General features: G+C 44.5%; 1 protein-coding gene across 7 annotated transcripts in view; it reads left to right on the top strand.

Moving 5' to 3' along the window:
- vps13c (vacuolar protein sorting 13 homolog C) overlaps positions 1-15,243 on the top strand; it is a 368,173-nt gene that overhangs the window by 276,202 nt on the left and 76,728 nt on the right. For all 7 annotated transcript variants that reach the window (XR_005458698.1, XR_005458696.1, XR_005458697.1 and 4 more), the window contains 5 exons: positions 92-389; positions 2,819-3,208; positions 7,678-7,782; positions 10,391-10,555; positions 14,705-14,833. Coding sequence is in view for 4 of the 7 variants with exons in the window: in XM_038784422.1 (XP_038640350.1) it covers positions 92-389; positions 2,819-3,208; positions 7,678-7,782; positions 10,391-10,555; positions 14,705-14,833 (1,087 nt within the window). In the remaining 3 variants the exon portion in view is untranslated. The remainder of the gene's footprint in view (positions 1-91; positions 390-2,818; positions 3,209-7,677; positions 7,783-10,390; positions 10,556-14,704; positions 14,834-15,243) is intronic.

Raw genomic sequence — 15,243 nt, 5'->3', positions numbered from 1 at the left:
AAATGAGGGCAACTAGGTGGAGGCTAAGGTCGGAGCAGTATTGCTGCATTTTGTGAAGTACTAAACCATGAATACATTTTATCCATTTCAGAGGCCAATTGTTCCTGAAACCATCATGTGAGCTGGACGACCAGTTCAAAGTGTCCACGACCTATATTACTTGGAAGGAAGAGCTGCACAGGAGCACAGAGATCCGATGCACTCTGCAATGTCCCTCAACTGAGATGAGCTTCCTTCCCCTCATCATAAACACCATTGCTATTCCAGATGAACTGAGCTTCATTAGTAATCCTGGTGAAGATGAGTGGGATCCGGCATATATCATTCACCTCCACCCCACTGTCACAATGAGGAATCTCCTACCCTATAGCTTGCGTTATATGTTGGAGGTGAGTGCTGAAGTGGATGATTGCAACTAATAATATCTATGCTTTGCCATGGGCTTGGGTTGTTTGAAGCTAACGAGGTGTCTTTTATTATTTATATGCTTAAAGTAGTAGTAAAACTAACACTGACATCAAATATAGATTTTTTTTCACAGCTTTTGGATGTAATACCTCCATCCCACATTCATGACAATGACATGTTTGGACCACACTTTAGAAAATGGTGCAGATGCCTTATAATGAAATAGTGCGTTATGCTGCCTTGATCACCTCCTAACTCCGTCTCTAATTGCTCTGCTCCTTACCCAATGCTCCCCAACACAGCTATTTCCGCTCACCCATTCCCTGTTAGAATCCCATCAGCCTGGTTTCCTACTCAAAGCACTAACAATGACACAGTCAGAAAGCTGTTGACATTCTGTGTGATTATCCTGGTGCATTATGTATTCTCATCCGCTCCATGCTTTTAGGCACAGTCTTTATAAACAAATTTCAATGAAGAGGCAATTTTAGCGCGGCCAATCCGCTTGCCCTGCACGTCTTTTGGGTTGTGGGAGTGACACCCACGCAGACGGGGAGAATGTGCCAATAGACGGCACGGTAGCACAGTGGGGTAGCACTATTGCTTCAGAGCTCCAGGGTCCCAGGTTCGATTCCCGGCTTGGGTCACTATCTGTGCAGAGTCTGCACGTTCTCCGGCTGCTCCGGTTTCCTTCCACAAGTCCTGAAAGACGTGATGTGCTGTTAGGTGAATTGGACATTCTGAATTCTCCCTCTATACGCTACAGCATCTAATAATTAATAATAAATAATCTTTATTATTGTCACAAGTAGGCTTATATTAATACTGTAATGATGTTACTGTGCAAAGCCCCGGGTCGCCACACTCCGGCGCCTGCTCGGGTACACAGGGAGATTTCAGAATGTCCAATTCACCTAATAAGCGTGTTTTTTGGGACCTGTGGGAGGAAACTGGAGCACCCGGAGGAAACCCACTCGGACACAGGGAGAACGTGCAGACTCCACACAGACAGTGACCCAACCGAGAATCGAACCTGAGACCCAGGAGCAGTGAAGCAACAGTGCTACCTACTGTGCTATCGTGACGCCCATCTAATGGCATAGCATCCGTTTCAAAGTGCTTTCTGACACCACAACCGTAGCTCACCACCACCTCTCCCCCACCACTGTCTTAAATTGTCAGATTGCCTGCCCAGCATCTGGTGCTAGATGAGCAGAAATTTATTCCAGTGAAGTATCAGGAAGATCGAACACATTGTTTTCAGTCACCGCCACGAACTCTGCTTCCTCGCCACCACCTCTGTCCTTCATCCTGACAACTGTCTGAGTTTGCACCTGACTGTTTGCAACCGTTAGCACATTGGATAGCACTGTTTCTTCACAGCGCCAGGGTCCCAGGTTCGATTCCCGGCTTGGGTCACTGTCTGTGCGGAGTCTGCACGTTCTCCCCCCCCGTGTCTGCGTGGGTTTCCTCCGGGTGTTCCGGTTTCCTCCTACAAGTCCCGATAGACGTGCTTGTTGGGTGAATTGGACATTCTGAATTCTCCCTCTGTGTACCTGAACAGGTGCCGGAATGTGGCGACTAGGGGCTTTTCACAGTAACTTCATTGCAGTGTTAATGTGAGCCTATTCATACAAAAATAAAGATTATGATTATCTTTGATCGTGAGATGAGCTTTCCATCACGTGTTCACACCATCGCTATGCTTCCCGGTTTCCTCCCCTAGTCCAAAGTTGTGCAGGTTCGGTGTATTGGCTATGCTAAATTGTCCTTAGTGTCCAAAAAAACAGGTGAGGTGGGGTTACGGGGATAGGGTTGCTGTGTGGGGATAGTGTGGGGGGGTGTGTTTAGGTAGGGTGCTCTTTCCAAAGGCCGGTGCAGACTCGATGGGCCGAATGGCCTCCTTCACTGTAAATTTTATGATTCCCCCATCAAAACCCTGAAAACTTCCCCCCCGCCTGAGCTACTGTGCTCTGAGGAGAAGATTCCGAGTTTCTCTTGTGTCTCCACATAATGAATGTCACCTCTCCTTGGGGCCACTCTGGTAAACCTCCTCCAAGATGTTGGCACCCTTCCTGAAGTATGGGCCCAGAATTGATCACAGAAGTCTGGGTGGGGCTCAAGCAGTGAGACATAAAGCTGAAGCGCAACAACTTGTTTCTGTGCGTACTCCATGCTTGAATTTCTGAAACTCTGGAACCTGGCCACTTTTTAAACAAGTTTATTGTCCTGCCGCCTGCAGAATAAATGGTGTACGTAAGGCTCGTCAGTCACTTTGATCTCGACCTGGGGATCTCTCTGTCTCCAGCTTTCAAATGCCTCTCGCTTTTCTTCCAAAATGCAACTGCTGATACTTTTAAAAGTCGCTCGAGTTTTGCTCTTTCAGTAAGTGGTGTCTTATTTTATCCAGGCAACTGCAGAAATTAACCAACTGAAGGAAGGATGCTCAGCAGACATACTGCAATCCAGAATGAAGGGGGAGATCATGGAGCTGGTCCTCATGAAATACCAAGGCAGGAACTGGAGCGGCCACATTAAAATCGAAGATGGGCTTGCTGAAATGTTTCCGGTGTGCTTCACTGCGGACTCGAAGGACCGCATGAGCATTGATTTGCTTGTCCATGTTCAGAAGCTTAGTGGCCGCCTGTTGTTGTCCATTTATAGTCCATACTGGATCATTAATAAAACATCCCGAGTCCTGCAGTATCGCGCTGAAGACGTACACGTGAAACATCCAGCTGACTTCCGTGATGTTGTTCTGTTTTCCTTCAAGCGGAAAAATATTTTCAGCAAGAATAAGGTATGCATCATTCCTTTCGGATACTTTCAGTTGGCTGTAGGTAGGAGAGAACTCCATTTATTGGTACAGCGAGCTGTCATCCACAATTTGCAAAGATAAAATGTGAATGGGGTGGTACGTTTTGCTAAAGTCAATTAAACCGTTGAACCTTTCTGAAGGAGGCAGCTTCACCATAAAGCATCTCTTCTGTTCAGTTTTTCTTTCTGTATTCACAAGTAAAATACACATTAACATACCAGCCTTATTACAATTCATTGATGTTTGAGATGGATGCATTGTGATTTTGGAATTATGGCGTTTAGATGTGCAAGTCCTGGAAGCTATAGGATTAATGTTTGTTTTTATTACATTTCTGAATGGTTGGCTGGTATAACCATGACTACAGTGGCACGCTGTTCCACATTCTGCACCCCCAGCCCCATTAAAGATCCCTTATCCGTAACAGCATTGGTGGCCCTTCAGCCCAAACTAGTGACAGGCTTTCCTCTTAAGGGGAGAAGAATGCTGAAACATATAACCACCGTGGTGCGGTACAGGCTTGAGCAGTTCATGCTCGGGTCACTGCACGCTTTCGGTCAGCTACGTATGGATAGAATATTCCTCGGGCAGCTCTGTGGCACACTGGTTAGCACCGCCACCTCACAGCCAGGGACCCAGGTACAATTCCGGCCTCGGGTGACTGTCTGCGGAGTCTGCACGTTCTCCCCATGTCTGCGTGGGTTTCCTCCGGGTGCTCCGGTTTCCTCCCACAGTCCAAAGATGTGCAGGTTAGGTGGGTTGACCATGCTAAATTTTCCCTTGGGGTGGAGTTGCAGAAATAGGGCACGGGATTGGTCGGGTGGGCTTTTGAGGGTCGGTGCAGACTCGATGGGCTGAATGGCCTCCTTCTGCACTGATTCCAGCCCGAGAGGTTCCTCAGGCAGATCAGGGACTGAGACGAGGAGAAATGTCTTCACCCAGAGAGTGGTTGGCCTGTGGAATTCTCTACCATGGAAAGCAGTGTGGGCCAAAACATTGCATGTTTTCAAGATGGAGTTAGATATCGCCCTTGGAGCTAAAGGGATCAAAGGTTACGGGGAGGCAGGGGAGCAGTTACTGAATTGGATGATCAGCCAAGATGACAATGAATGGTGGAGCAGGCCCAAAGGGCCATATAAGAACATAAGAACATAAGAACTAGGAGCAGGAGTAGGCCATCTGGCCCCTCGAGCCTGCTCCGCCATTCAATTAGATCATGGCTGATCTTTTGTGGACTCAGCTCCACTTTCCGGCCCGAACACCATAACCCTTAATCCCTTTATTCTTCAAAAAACTATCTATCTTTACCTTAAAAACATGTAATGAAGGAGCCTCAACTGCTTCACTGGGCAAGGAATTCCATAGATTCACAACCCTTTGGGTGAAGAAGTTCCTCCTAAACTCAGTCCTAAATCTACTTCCCCTTATTTTGAGGCTATGCCCCCTAGTTCTGCTGTCACCCGCCAGTGGAAACAACCTGCCCGCATCTATCCTATCTATTCCCTTCATAATTTTAAATGTTTCTATAAGATCCCCCCTCATCCTTCTAAATTCCAACGAGTACAGTCCCAGTCTACTCAACCTCTCCTCATAATCCAACCCCTTCAGCTCTGGGATTAACCTAGTGAATCTCCTCTGCACACCCTCCAGTGCCAGTACGTCCTTTCTCAAGTAAGGAGACCAAAACTGAACACAATACTCCAGGTGTGGCCGCACTAACACCTTATACAATTGCAACATAACCTCCCTAGTCTTAAACTCCATCCCTCTAGCAATGAAGGACAAAATTCCATTTGCCTTCTTAATCACCTGTTGCACCTGTAAACCAACCTTCTGTGACTCATGCACTAGCACACCCAAGTCTCTCTGAACAGCGGCATGCTTTAATATTTTATCGTTTAAATAATAATCCCGTTTGCTGTTATTCCTACCAAAATGGATAACCTCACATTTGTCAACATTGTATTCCATCTGCCAGACCCGAGCCCATTCACTTAACCTATCCAAATCCCTCTGCAGACTTCCAGTATCCTCTGCACTTTTCGCTTTACCACTCATCTTAGTGTCATCTGCAAACTTGGACACATTGCCCTTGGTCCCCAACTCCAAATCATCAATGTAAATTGTGAACAATTGTGGGCCCAACACGGATCCCTGAGGGACACCACTAGCTACTGATTGCCAACCAGAGAAACACCCATTTATCCCAACTCTTTGCTTTCTATTAATTAACCACCTCCTGCTCCTATTTGCTGTGTTTCTTTGTCACAAGCATCAGTAATCTGATTAAACATTGGAAAATCTAGAGCTTTGCAGCCTGGAAAAGGGAGAACTAAGTGAGGACCTCATGGTGCTGGGTAAATTACAGAGTCCAGAAAAGTCTAAAATTCTAATTCAAACAAAATCTACAAAATTATGAGGATCGTCAGAAGCTTTTTCCCGGGGTGGAAGAGCCGATTCATAGTGGCCATAGGTTTAAGGTGTGAGGGCAAGGTTTAGAGGAGATGTGCGAGGGAAGTTTATTTTTTACACAGAGGATAGTGGGTGCCTGGAACTTGCTGCTGGAGGTGGTGGTGGAAGCAGGGACGATAGTGACATTTAAGAGGCATTTTGACACATACATGAATAGGATGGGAATAGAGGGATATGAGCCCAGGAGGTGTAAAAGATTGTAGTTTAGTCGGGCAGCATGGTCGGCACAGGCTTGGAGGGCTGAAGGACCTGTTCCTGTGCTGTACTTTTCTTTGTTCTTTGAAAGCATAGTAGGGCACGAGGACATCTTTTCACAGGAGCTGAAAGAAAATGTGAATGTATGCCGAGTGGCCTACACAGACTTCTGGGAAGAAGTGCGATAGGGACAGCTTGATGCTGTGATGGGTAAAGAGATCCCTGTCTTTAGATGTAATTTAGCCACCTAATCGAAGTGTCAGTTTTGTGCTCTGTTATCCTAAAGACCAATATACCAATCCAATTCTTTTCGCAGAATTGGCCACCCACATGCCTTTCCCCATAACAAACGTAGGGAAATATGTCAACCTGGAGATGTTCTCGATGGCGAGAATGGTTTGGTTAGTGTGGAATTGTGTCCTGTGTTTTCTGGGTTTTATTTGCTGCTGCAGGGTATAATTGTGTGGTTTCAGAGTGCACAGTCAAATCAGATTTTACAACCAATTGCTACTTATTTTCATGAAATAAACGTAGCATCAAAAACCTCCAATTCTTCCTTCCCTTCAAATGCTGCCAATATCCCCTGGACCCAGCTCTTCAGAGATTTAAAAAAATCAATTTAGTGTACCTAGTTCTTCCTTTTTCCAATTAAAGGGCAACTTTAGCGTGGCCAATCCACCGAACCTGCACATCTTTTTGGGCTGTGGGGGTGAGACCCTCGCAGACACGGGGAGAATGTGCAAACTCCACGCGGACAGTGACCCGGGGCCAGGATCGATTCCAGGACCTCAGTGCCGTGAGGCAGCAGTGCTAACCACTGTCCAGGCTGTTCAGAGATTAGAGGCTTTATAATTTGCAGTCAGCATCCCATATTCCACTGCATTGTACTGCTCATCAGGTCATAATTGGGAAATATAGAATAAGGGCTAAAGTATCTGAAATTGGTGAGGATTTGATCGGTCAGAAAGATTCGTCTTATCTCTCGTTCATAGATAAGTCAGTCAGGTTGAATGAATGCAAGATAATTTTATTTCTTAAAAACACATCTTGGTGCATTCACACAAAATTTACTGGAAAATGCTTTCCCTGTGTCTCTCGAAATGTCCTTGAACAAGTAGAAGCAGAAACTTCAAGATACAAGTGACTTCAGATTTTCAAAAGTAAAAGTCATTTCAACAAAGGCCTTTTGTTGAAATTATTATTCTCTGACGGCTATAATTTTAAATATCAGTTTGACGGATTACATTCTTAAGGGAATCTTTATCTGGATTTAGCCCCTTGCTTAGTTTCATTGGTTCTAATTCTCAGCTGAGACCCCCTCGATTCTTTCAGGAAAGTGCCAGTCGATTGGCGATTGGTTAATTAGACATTAATCAATTATCCCAAATTAATTAAGCATCCCATGACTTTTGTCCCACGTTCAAACGCCATACGTCACGTCTGGTCTCAGCTATGATATTGTTTCAATCTTGTTGAATGTACCTTCATATCAGAACTTGTAGTGCATTATTTGAAACATTTGAGACAGCCATGGACAGTATTCAAACAATTATAACTTATATTTCTACAAATTCATTAATTTAAAGAATCATTTTGACTAATATTTTAAAGGACGCCCCTCTATAATTGCTGAATTCAACAGGGTTCCATTGGTGACCAAGTAGTGTGTCAATCCACCATGATCTCATATTGCGCCTACACACCTGATATGTTTTGAGATATAAATTGATGATCGTGAAGTATTGTGTTGAAAAATACGTTTTGATTTTCTTTCCGACTTATAGATTCAGTTGTGTGTATCCACCAGCAGCTGGTCTAATGGTTTCTCATTAGACACAGTGGGGAGTTATGGCTGTGTCAAGTGTCCTGCGAAGAATATGGAATATTTGGTGAGTTTTCTCAATTGAAGAGCAGTTTGCATATTTCTGAGGGGCAGACACCGAACAGGAGAACAATTTTAGTCTGAAATTTACTGCATAAATTCAGAGCCAAGTCTCTCCTCTGTATCTTTTGCTGGAGTGTTTAATCCAGCAATATAATCAGTACACTTCAATTCAAAATGAGTTACTTGATTTTATGCTCAAAAGATTGAAAATCTTCGGGCCTAGTACCTGGAACTGAATTTGCAGCCATCCTTTTTTACCCAAAGTGCTGCCAATTGTACATAATGTATGTTTCCCCCAGCTCTGCAGAATGAACTTCTACCACCATAACATTGCTTTTCAGCTTCACACATCAACCAGTCATGCCGCCCCACAACTAATGTCCTCCAGTACGTATACTTTGATCCCCAGTGCACAAAGAAAGGGCTCAGCTTAAACCTAGGCTTTGGAATGGTGTTTCAACCTCTTGAGCAGCGCTGTTTCTCCAAATACTTAGTAGCTGTTTAGGTTATTACTATCATCCTGGTGTATTTGTAGAGCTGATACTCTGAATCGTAAGGGGAACACCGAATATGGGAGCAGGAGCAATTTCCTCCCTTGAGCTTGTTCAGCCATAGTGAAATCACAGTTGAACTGTGACCTGAATTCGATACACTTGCATTTGCTGTATATCCGTCAATCCCTTTGGTTTACAGGAATATTAGATCTCATATTTTAAATGATCTCTTTCTCTACCCCATCTGTTTCCCTTAATACCTTCAAAATGTTGATTAAAACTTGGGGTAGGCACGGTGGTTAGCATTGCTGCCTCACAGCTCCAGGGACCCGGGTTCAATTCCAGACTCGGGTCACTGCCTGTCCGGAGTCTGCACATCCTCCCCGTGTCTGCGTGGGTTTCCTCCGGGTGCTCCGGTTTCCCCCCACAGTCCAAAGATGTGCAGGTTAGGTGGATTGGCCATGATAAATTGCCCTTAGTATCCAAAAGGTCAGGTGGGATTCCTGGGTTACGGGGTTAGGGTGGAGGCGTGGGCCTCGGTAGGGTGCTCTTTCAGAGGGTCGGTGCAGACACAATGGGCTGAAAGGCCTCTTTCTGCACTGTTGGGATTCTATGATTCTAAAAAAAAACTTTAGGGAATATGACTGTAGCTTGCGTAATCTCACTTGTACATTAACCTGTCGAGTCCAGATATTATTCTGGTAAGCTCATGCTGCACTCCCTCCAAGGCCAATATATTCGTCCAAAGCTGTGGTGTGCAGAACTGTTCACTGTTCTCCAGGTGCAATTTAACTCGGGCTTGTATCGCTGAAACATGACTCTAAGAAAAATTATAGCAGAGGAACAGGCCCTTCGGCCCTCCCACCCTGCGCCGATCCAGATCCTTTATCTAAACATGTCTCCTATTTTCCAAGGTCTACTTCCCTCTGTTCCCGCCCGTTCATATACCTGTCCAGATGCATCTTAAATGATGCCACCGTGCCCGCCTCTACCACCTCCGCTGGTAAAGCGTTCCAGGCACCCACCACCCTCTGCGTAAAAAACTTTCCATGCACATCTCCCTTAAACTTTCCCCCTCTCACCTTGAAATCGTGACCCCTTGTAACTGACACCCCCACTCTTGGGAAAAACTTGTTGCTGTCCACCCTGTCCATATCTCTCATAATTTTGTAGACCTCAATCAGGTCCCCCCTCAACCTCCGTCTATCCAACGAAAACAATCCTAATCTACTCGACCTTTTTTCATTGCTAGCACCCTCCAGACCAGGCAACATCCTGGTGAACCTTCTCTGCACCCTCTCTAAAGCATCCACATCCTTCTGGTATTGTGGCGACCAGAACTGCACGCAGTATTCCAAATGTGGCCTAACCAAAGTCCTATACAACTGTAACATGACCTGCCGACTCTTGTACTCAATACCCCGTCCGATGAAGGCAGGCATGCTGCATGCCTTCTTGACCACTCTATCGACCTGTGTTGCCACCTTCAGGGTACAATGGACCTGAACTCCCAGGTCTCTGTACATCAATTTTCCCCAGGACTCTTCCATTGACCGTATAGTCCGCTCTTGAATTGGATTGTAAAACCGTAAGAAACTACAGAGTTTTGAACGCCGCCCAGTCCATCACATGAACCCACCGCCCATCCATTGACTCTACCTACACCTCCCGCTGCCTGGGGAAAGCGGGCAGCATAATCAAAGACCCCTCCCACCCGGCTTACTCACTCTTCCAACTTCTTCCATTGGGCAGGAGGTACAAAAGTCTGAGAACAAGTATGAACAGAATAAAAAAACAGCTTCTTCCCCATTGTTACCAGACTCCTGAATGACCCTCTCATGGACTGAACTGATCTTTTCAGACATGTTCTCAACTGAGTGCTCACCCGATGCCTGTGACTACGTGTTTGCATTGTATTTGTCGTCTATCCAATGTTTTTTTTAATGTATGGAATAATCTGCCTGGACTGTATGCAGAACAATACATTTCACTGTACATGGGTGCACGTGATAATAAATCAAATTCAATTCAATTCTAGTTCATGTGTGCTGGATGCATATGATGTAGCTCATCTTTACTGTAATTGGGTCGAAAACTAATTTATTTTTGAAATCACAGATTGGAGTGACCATTAAGATGAGCAGTTTCAACATGACCAAGGTTGTCACCCTAACTCCATTCTACACGTTGGTTAATAAGTCTTCCTATGAGTTGGAAGTTGGAGAAGATCAGCCCTCTGGAAAAATAGACAATGGGAAATGGATTTATATTTCAACAGCAGAGGTATAGTATTGGGTTTTGCTTTCGAAGTAGGCTTGTGAAGATAGCCATTTGATCCTGTGAGTTTGTCATCACCATTGTATGCTGAATTACTGCAGAAGAATTGATGATATCTTTAATGCATCCACATTTGATGTTAGAACAACTTCCACGATGCCATTTGCTGGTTCAATCAATTGTTGGTGACATCTGCTAACTATATTAGGAAAGACTTGCAAGACTTAGGATGCATCAGCTGGAGAGGAAAACTGCAGGGGATGATCACATTGGAAATGTGGAGCATGTTCGAGGAACAGCTACTGCGTGTCATTGATAAGTATGTACCTGTTCGGCAGGGAGGAAGTGGTCGAGCGAGGGAACCATGGTTTACTAAAGCAGTTGAAACACTTGTCAAGAGGAAGAAGGAGGTTTATGTAAAGATGAGACGTGAAGGTTCAGTTAGGGCGCTTGAGAGTTACAAGTTAGCTAGGAAGGCTCTAAAGAGCCAGGCGAGGACATGAGAAGTCTTTGGCAGGTAGGATCAAGGATAACCCTAAAGCTTTCTATAGATATGTCAGGAATAAAAGAATGACCAGGTTAAAAGTAGGGCCAGTCAAGGACAGTAGTGGGAACTGGTTGCGTGGAGTCCGAGGAGATAGGAGAGGTGCTAAATGAGTATTTTCTATCTGTAGTCGCACAGGAAAAAGACAAAGTTGTCGAGGAGAATACTGAGATACAGGCTACTAGACTAGAAGGGCTTGAGGTTCATAAGGAGGAGGTGTTAGCGATTCTGGAAAGTGTGAAAATAGATAAGTCCCCTGGGCCGGATGGAATTTATCCTAGGATTCTCTGGGCAGCTAGGGAGAAGATTGCTGAGCCTTTGGCTTTGATCTTTAAGTCATCTTTGTCTACAGGAATAGTGCCAGAAGACTGGAGGATAGCAAATGTTGTCCCCTTGTTCAAGAAGGGGAGTAGAGATAACCCCGGTAACTATAGCCCAGTGAGCCTTACTTCTGTTGTGGGAAAAGTCTTGGAAAGGTTTATAAGAGATAGGATGTATAATCATCTGGAAAGGAATAATTTGATTAGAGATAGTCAACATGGTTTTGTGAAGGTTAGGTCGTGCCTTACAAACCTTATTGAGTTCTTCGAGAAGGTGACCAAACAGGTGGATGAGGGTAAAGCAGTTGATGTGGTGTATATGGATTTCAGTAAAGCGTTTGATAAAGTTCCCCACGGTAGGCTATTGCAGAAAAGACAGAGGCATGGGATTTAGCAGTTTGGATCAGAAATTGGCTAGCTGATAGAAGACAAAAGGTGGTGGGTGATGGGAAATGTTCTGACTGGTGTCCAGTTACTAGCGGTGTGCCACAAGGATCTGTTTTGGGGCCGCTGTTTGTCATTTTTATAAATAACCTGGAGGACGGCGTAGAAGGATGGGTGAGTAAATTTGCAGATGACACTAAAGTCGGTGGAGCTGTGGACAGTGCAGAAGGATGTTACAAGTTACAGAGGGACATAGATAAGCTGCAGAGCTGGGCTGACAGGTGGCAAATGGAGTTTAATGCAGAAAAGTGTGAGGTGATTCATTTTGGAAGGAATAACAGGAAGACAGAGTACTGGGCTAATGGTAAGATTCTTGGTAGTGTGGACGAGCAGAGAGATCTCAGTGTCCATGTCCATAGATCCCTGAAAGTTGCCACCCAGGTTGAGAGGGTTGTTAAGAAGGCGTACGGTGTGTTAGCTTTTATTGGTAGAGGAATTGAGTTTCGGAGCCATGAGGTCATGTTGCAGTTGTACAAAACTCTGGTACGACTGCATTTGGAGTATTGCGTGCAGTTCTGGTCGCCACATTATAGGAAGGATGTGGAACCATTGGAAAGGGTACAGAGGAGATTTTCAAGGAAATGAAAATGAAAATTGCTTATTGTCACAAGTAGGCTTCAAATGAAGCTACTGTGAAAAGCCCCTAGTCGCCACATTCTGGCGCCTGTTCGGGGAGGCTGTTGTGGGAATCGAACCGTGCTGCTGGCCTGCCTTGGTCTGCTTTCAAAGCCAGCGATTTAGCCCTGTGCTAAACAGCCCCTAAACATACCAGGATGTTGCCTGGTATGGAGGGAAGATCTTATGAGGAAAGGCTGAAAGACTTGAGGCTATTCTCGTTAGAGAGAAGGTTGAGAGGTGACTTAATTGAGGCATACAAGATGATCAGAGGATTAGATAGGGTGGACATTGAGAGCCTTTTTCTTCGGATGGTGATGTCCAGTACGAGGGGACATAGCTTTAAATTGAGGGGAGATAGACATAGGACAGATGTCAGAGGTAGATTCTTTACTCAGAGAGTAGTAAGGGTGTGGAATGCCCTGCCTGCAACAGTAGTGGACTCGCCAAAACTAAACGCATTCGAATGGTCATTGGATAGGCATATGGACGATAAGGGAATAGTGTCGATGGGCTTTAGAGGGGTTTCACAGGACGGCGCAACATCGAGGGCCGAAGGGCCTGTACTGCGCTGTAATGTTCTATGTAAAGAAAGGCATCGATGGTAAAAATCCAAATATTAAGCACACCGTAGATAGAAATGTCCAGGGTACTATATTGCTAGTGCACAGCATTTCTCAGAGTCTTTACAGAGAACTCATTTCCACCACCATCTTCATTCTGTTCTAGGCCTAACCTTTCCTGTGGAACCTACGCCAAATACTTGTCAATTTCCCCAATAATGTTAGCTTGACTGGATTCTGAATGTAATTAATTTGATTTTTTTTGTTCTATACATAAAACAATGGTTGTTCACAAGTTACTGTGGATGCTCCTTCCCATCCTTTTTACTGGAAAACAATCGCCATAAGACCATTGGAGCAGAATTAGGCCATTCAGCCCATCATGTCTTCTCCGCCATTCAATCATGGCTGATAATGTTTCTCATCCCAATTCTCCTACCTTCTCCCCATAACCCCTGACCCCCTTATTAATCAAGAACCTACCTATCTCTTGTCATTTCAGAGGGTTGGTACAGATCTAATGGGCCGAATGGCCTCCTTCTGTATTGTGGGGATTCTATGATTCTAATGCACTCAGTAATTTGGCCATCCATAGCCTTCTGCGGCAATGAGTTCCACAGATTCACCGCCCTCTGGCTGACAAAATTCCTCCTCATCTCTGTTTTAAAGGATCGTCCCTTCAGTCTGAGGCTGTGTCCTCTGCTTCTAGTTTCTCCGACCAGGGGAAACATCCTCTCCACGTCCACTCTATCCAGGCCTTGATTTTCTCCATTTAAGGAAATGCCTGAACCAACCAACAGGCCTCTTGAATACTACATACTCCCGCAGAGTTCTTAATGAGGGCGTCTTTTTTGAGCGTGTTTAGGATAATTTTGTGAATATTGGACAAGGAGCTTATAATGAAGTGTTGCATCCGATTTTTAATAATTGCACCCCTCAGCTAAGCTGTTTCTTCACTGTTTGAACTCTTTGGTCCTTTCCTAATAAGTTACCATATGTGCAGGACCTCATCTTGTAACTGAAAGAAAATATAAAATCCAAATTTGAGTTGAAGTTCAAAATCATTTGCGCCTGCCTATTTTCAAGTTTGGAATTTCGATAACAGGGAGGGTTGTTGTAGTGTAGATTTAGATGTTCATATATAATTCAAATATAATTGTGGAAGTTGGTACATGTCATTGAATGAGGTTTATTAGCAATATTTCAATTCTTGGGTTGGATATTTGGTTTTTCCAGCGGGTTTGTGTGCTCTCAATTGTAAGGAAACCATGTATTTTGACAGTGTGGCACAAGATTTCAATGTTTTATTTCTATTTTATAATGTTGACATGAAAGATTTGTAATATCTCATCTCCTTTTGATTGGATCAAACTACTTGTGTTGCACCTGAAATTCTGTCAATCATTATAATTTCCATTTTTCTTTAGCTTTGTGTCCATTAAGTAACTTGTAACTAGACAGAAATTGATAAATTCTTGATTTCTCGAGGAATTAAGGGCTATGGGGAGAGAGCGGGTAAATGGAGTTGAAATCAACCATGATTGAATGGTGGAGTGGACTCGATGGGCCGAATGGCCTTACTTCCGCTCCTATGTCTTATGGTCTTATAGTTCCTCATGTTTAGTCGTCTGAGGAGCCCACCGCTAATATTTCTCTAATTTTATTTCAGTGTCTTCCTTTCTGGCCTGAAACATCATCAAACAAGCTTCATGTCCGAGTGGTTGGTTCTGAGCTGTCATCAAAGTCTTTCTTCTATAATAAGCAAGACAATGGCACATTGCTGAGCCTTGACCATGTGGTAAGTTCACCCGCTTGGTTTTGTTTGTATTTCCTTTGACGATGCCGGTGGTTGGATGTCCATTTGGAACCAAATGCGGAGGGGGGGCCTACTGTTGTCTGCTCTACTGTTGAGTGCATTATCTTCCCAGGAGGGCAGCGGAGGCACAAAAGGGGAGAAATTAGGCATTTTTCAGATCAAGGATGGGTAATTTCGCTCAACAGGCCTGTCCCTTTCTTATTGATCAAATCCATCCATCTGCCTTTCATACCTGTCCTTTCATCTATCTCTATCCAGGCACAGGTCAAATTGCATCTAGAACATATTTGTACAATTAACTTTTATTAATGTGTTCAGTCTGTTACTCAAAGAACAAGATTTTCATCAGCCTAACTTTGTAAAATTGGTGAATTGAGGAGAGGCCGCAGTAT

Source organism: Scyliorhinus canicula, chromosome 24, assembly GCF_902713615.1.
Source record: "Scyliorhinus canicula chromosome 24, sScyCan1.1, whole genome shotgun sequence".
NCBI classification, from domain to species: domain Eukaryota; kingdom Metazoa; phylum Chordata; class Chondrichthyes; order Carcharhiniformes; family Scyliorhinidae; genus Scyliorhinus; species Scyliorhinus canicula.
The sequence above is the reverse complement of the archived record's forward strand: the minus strand, read 5'-3'. Positions and strand labels throughout refer to the sequence as shown.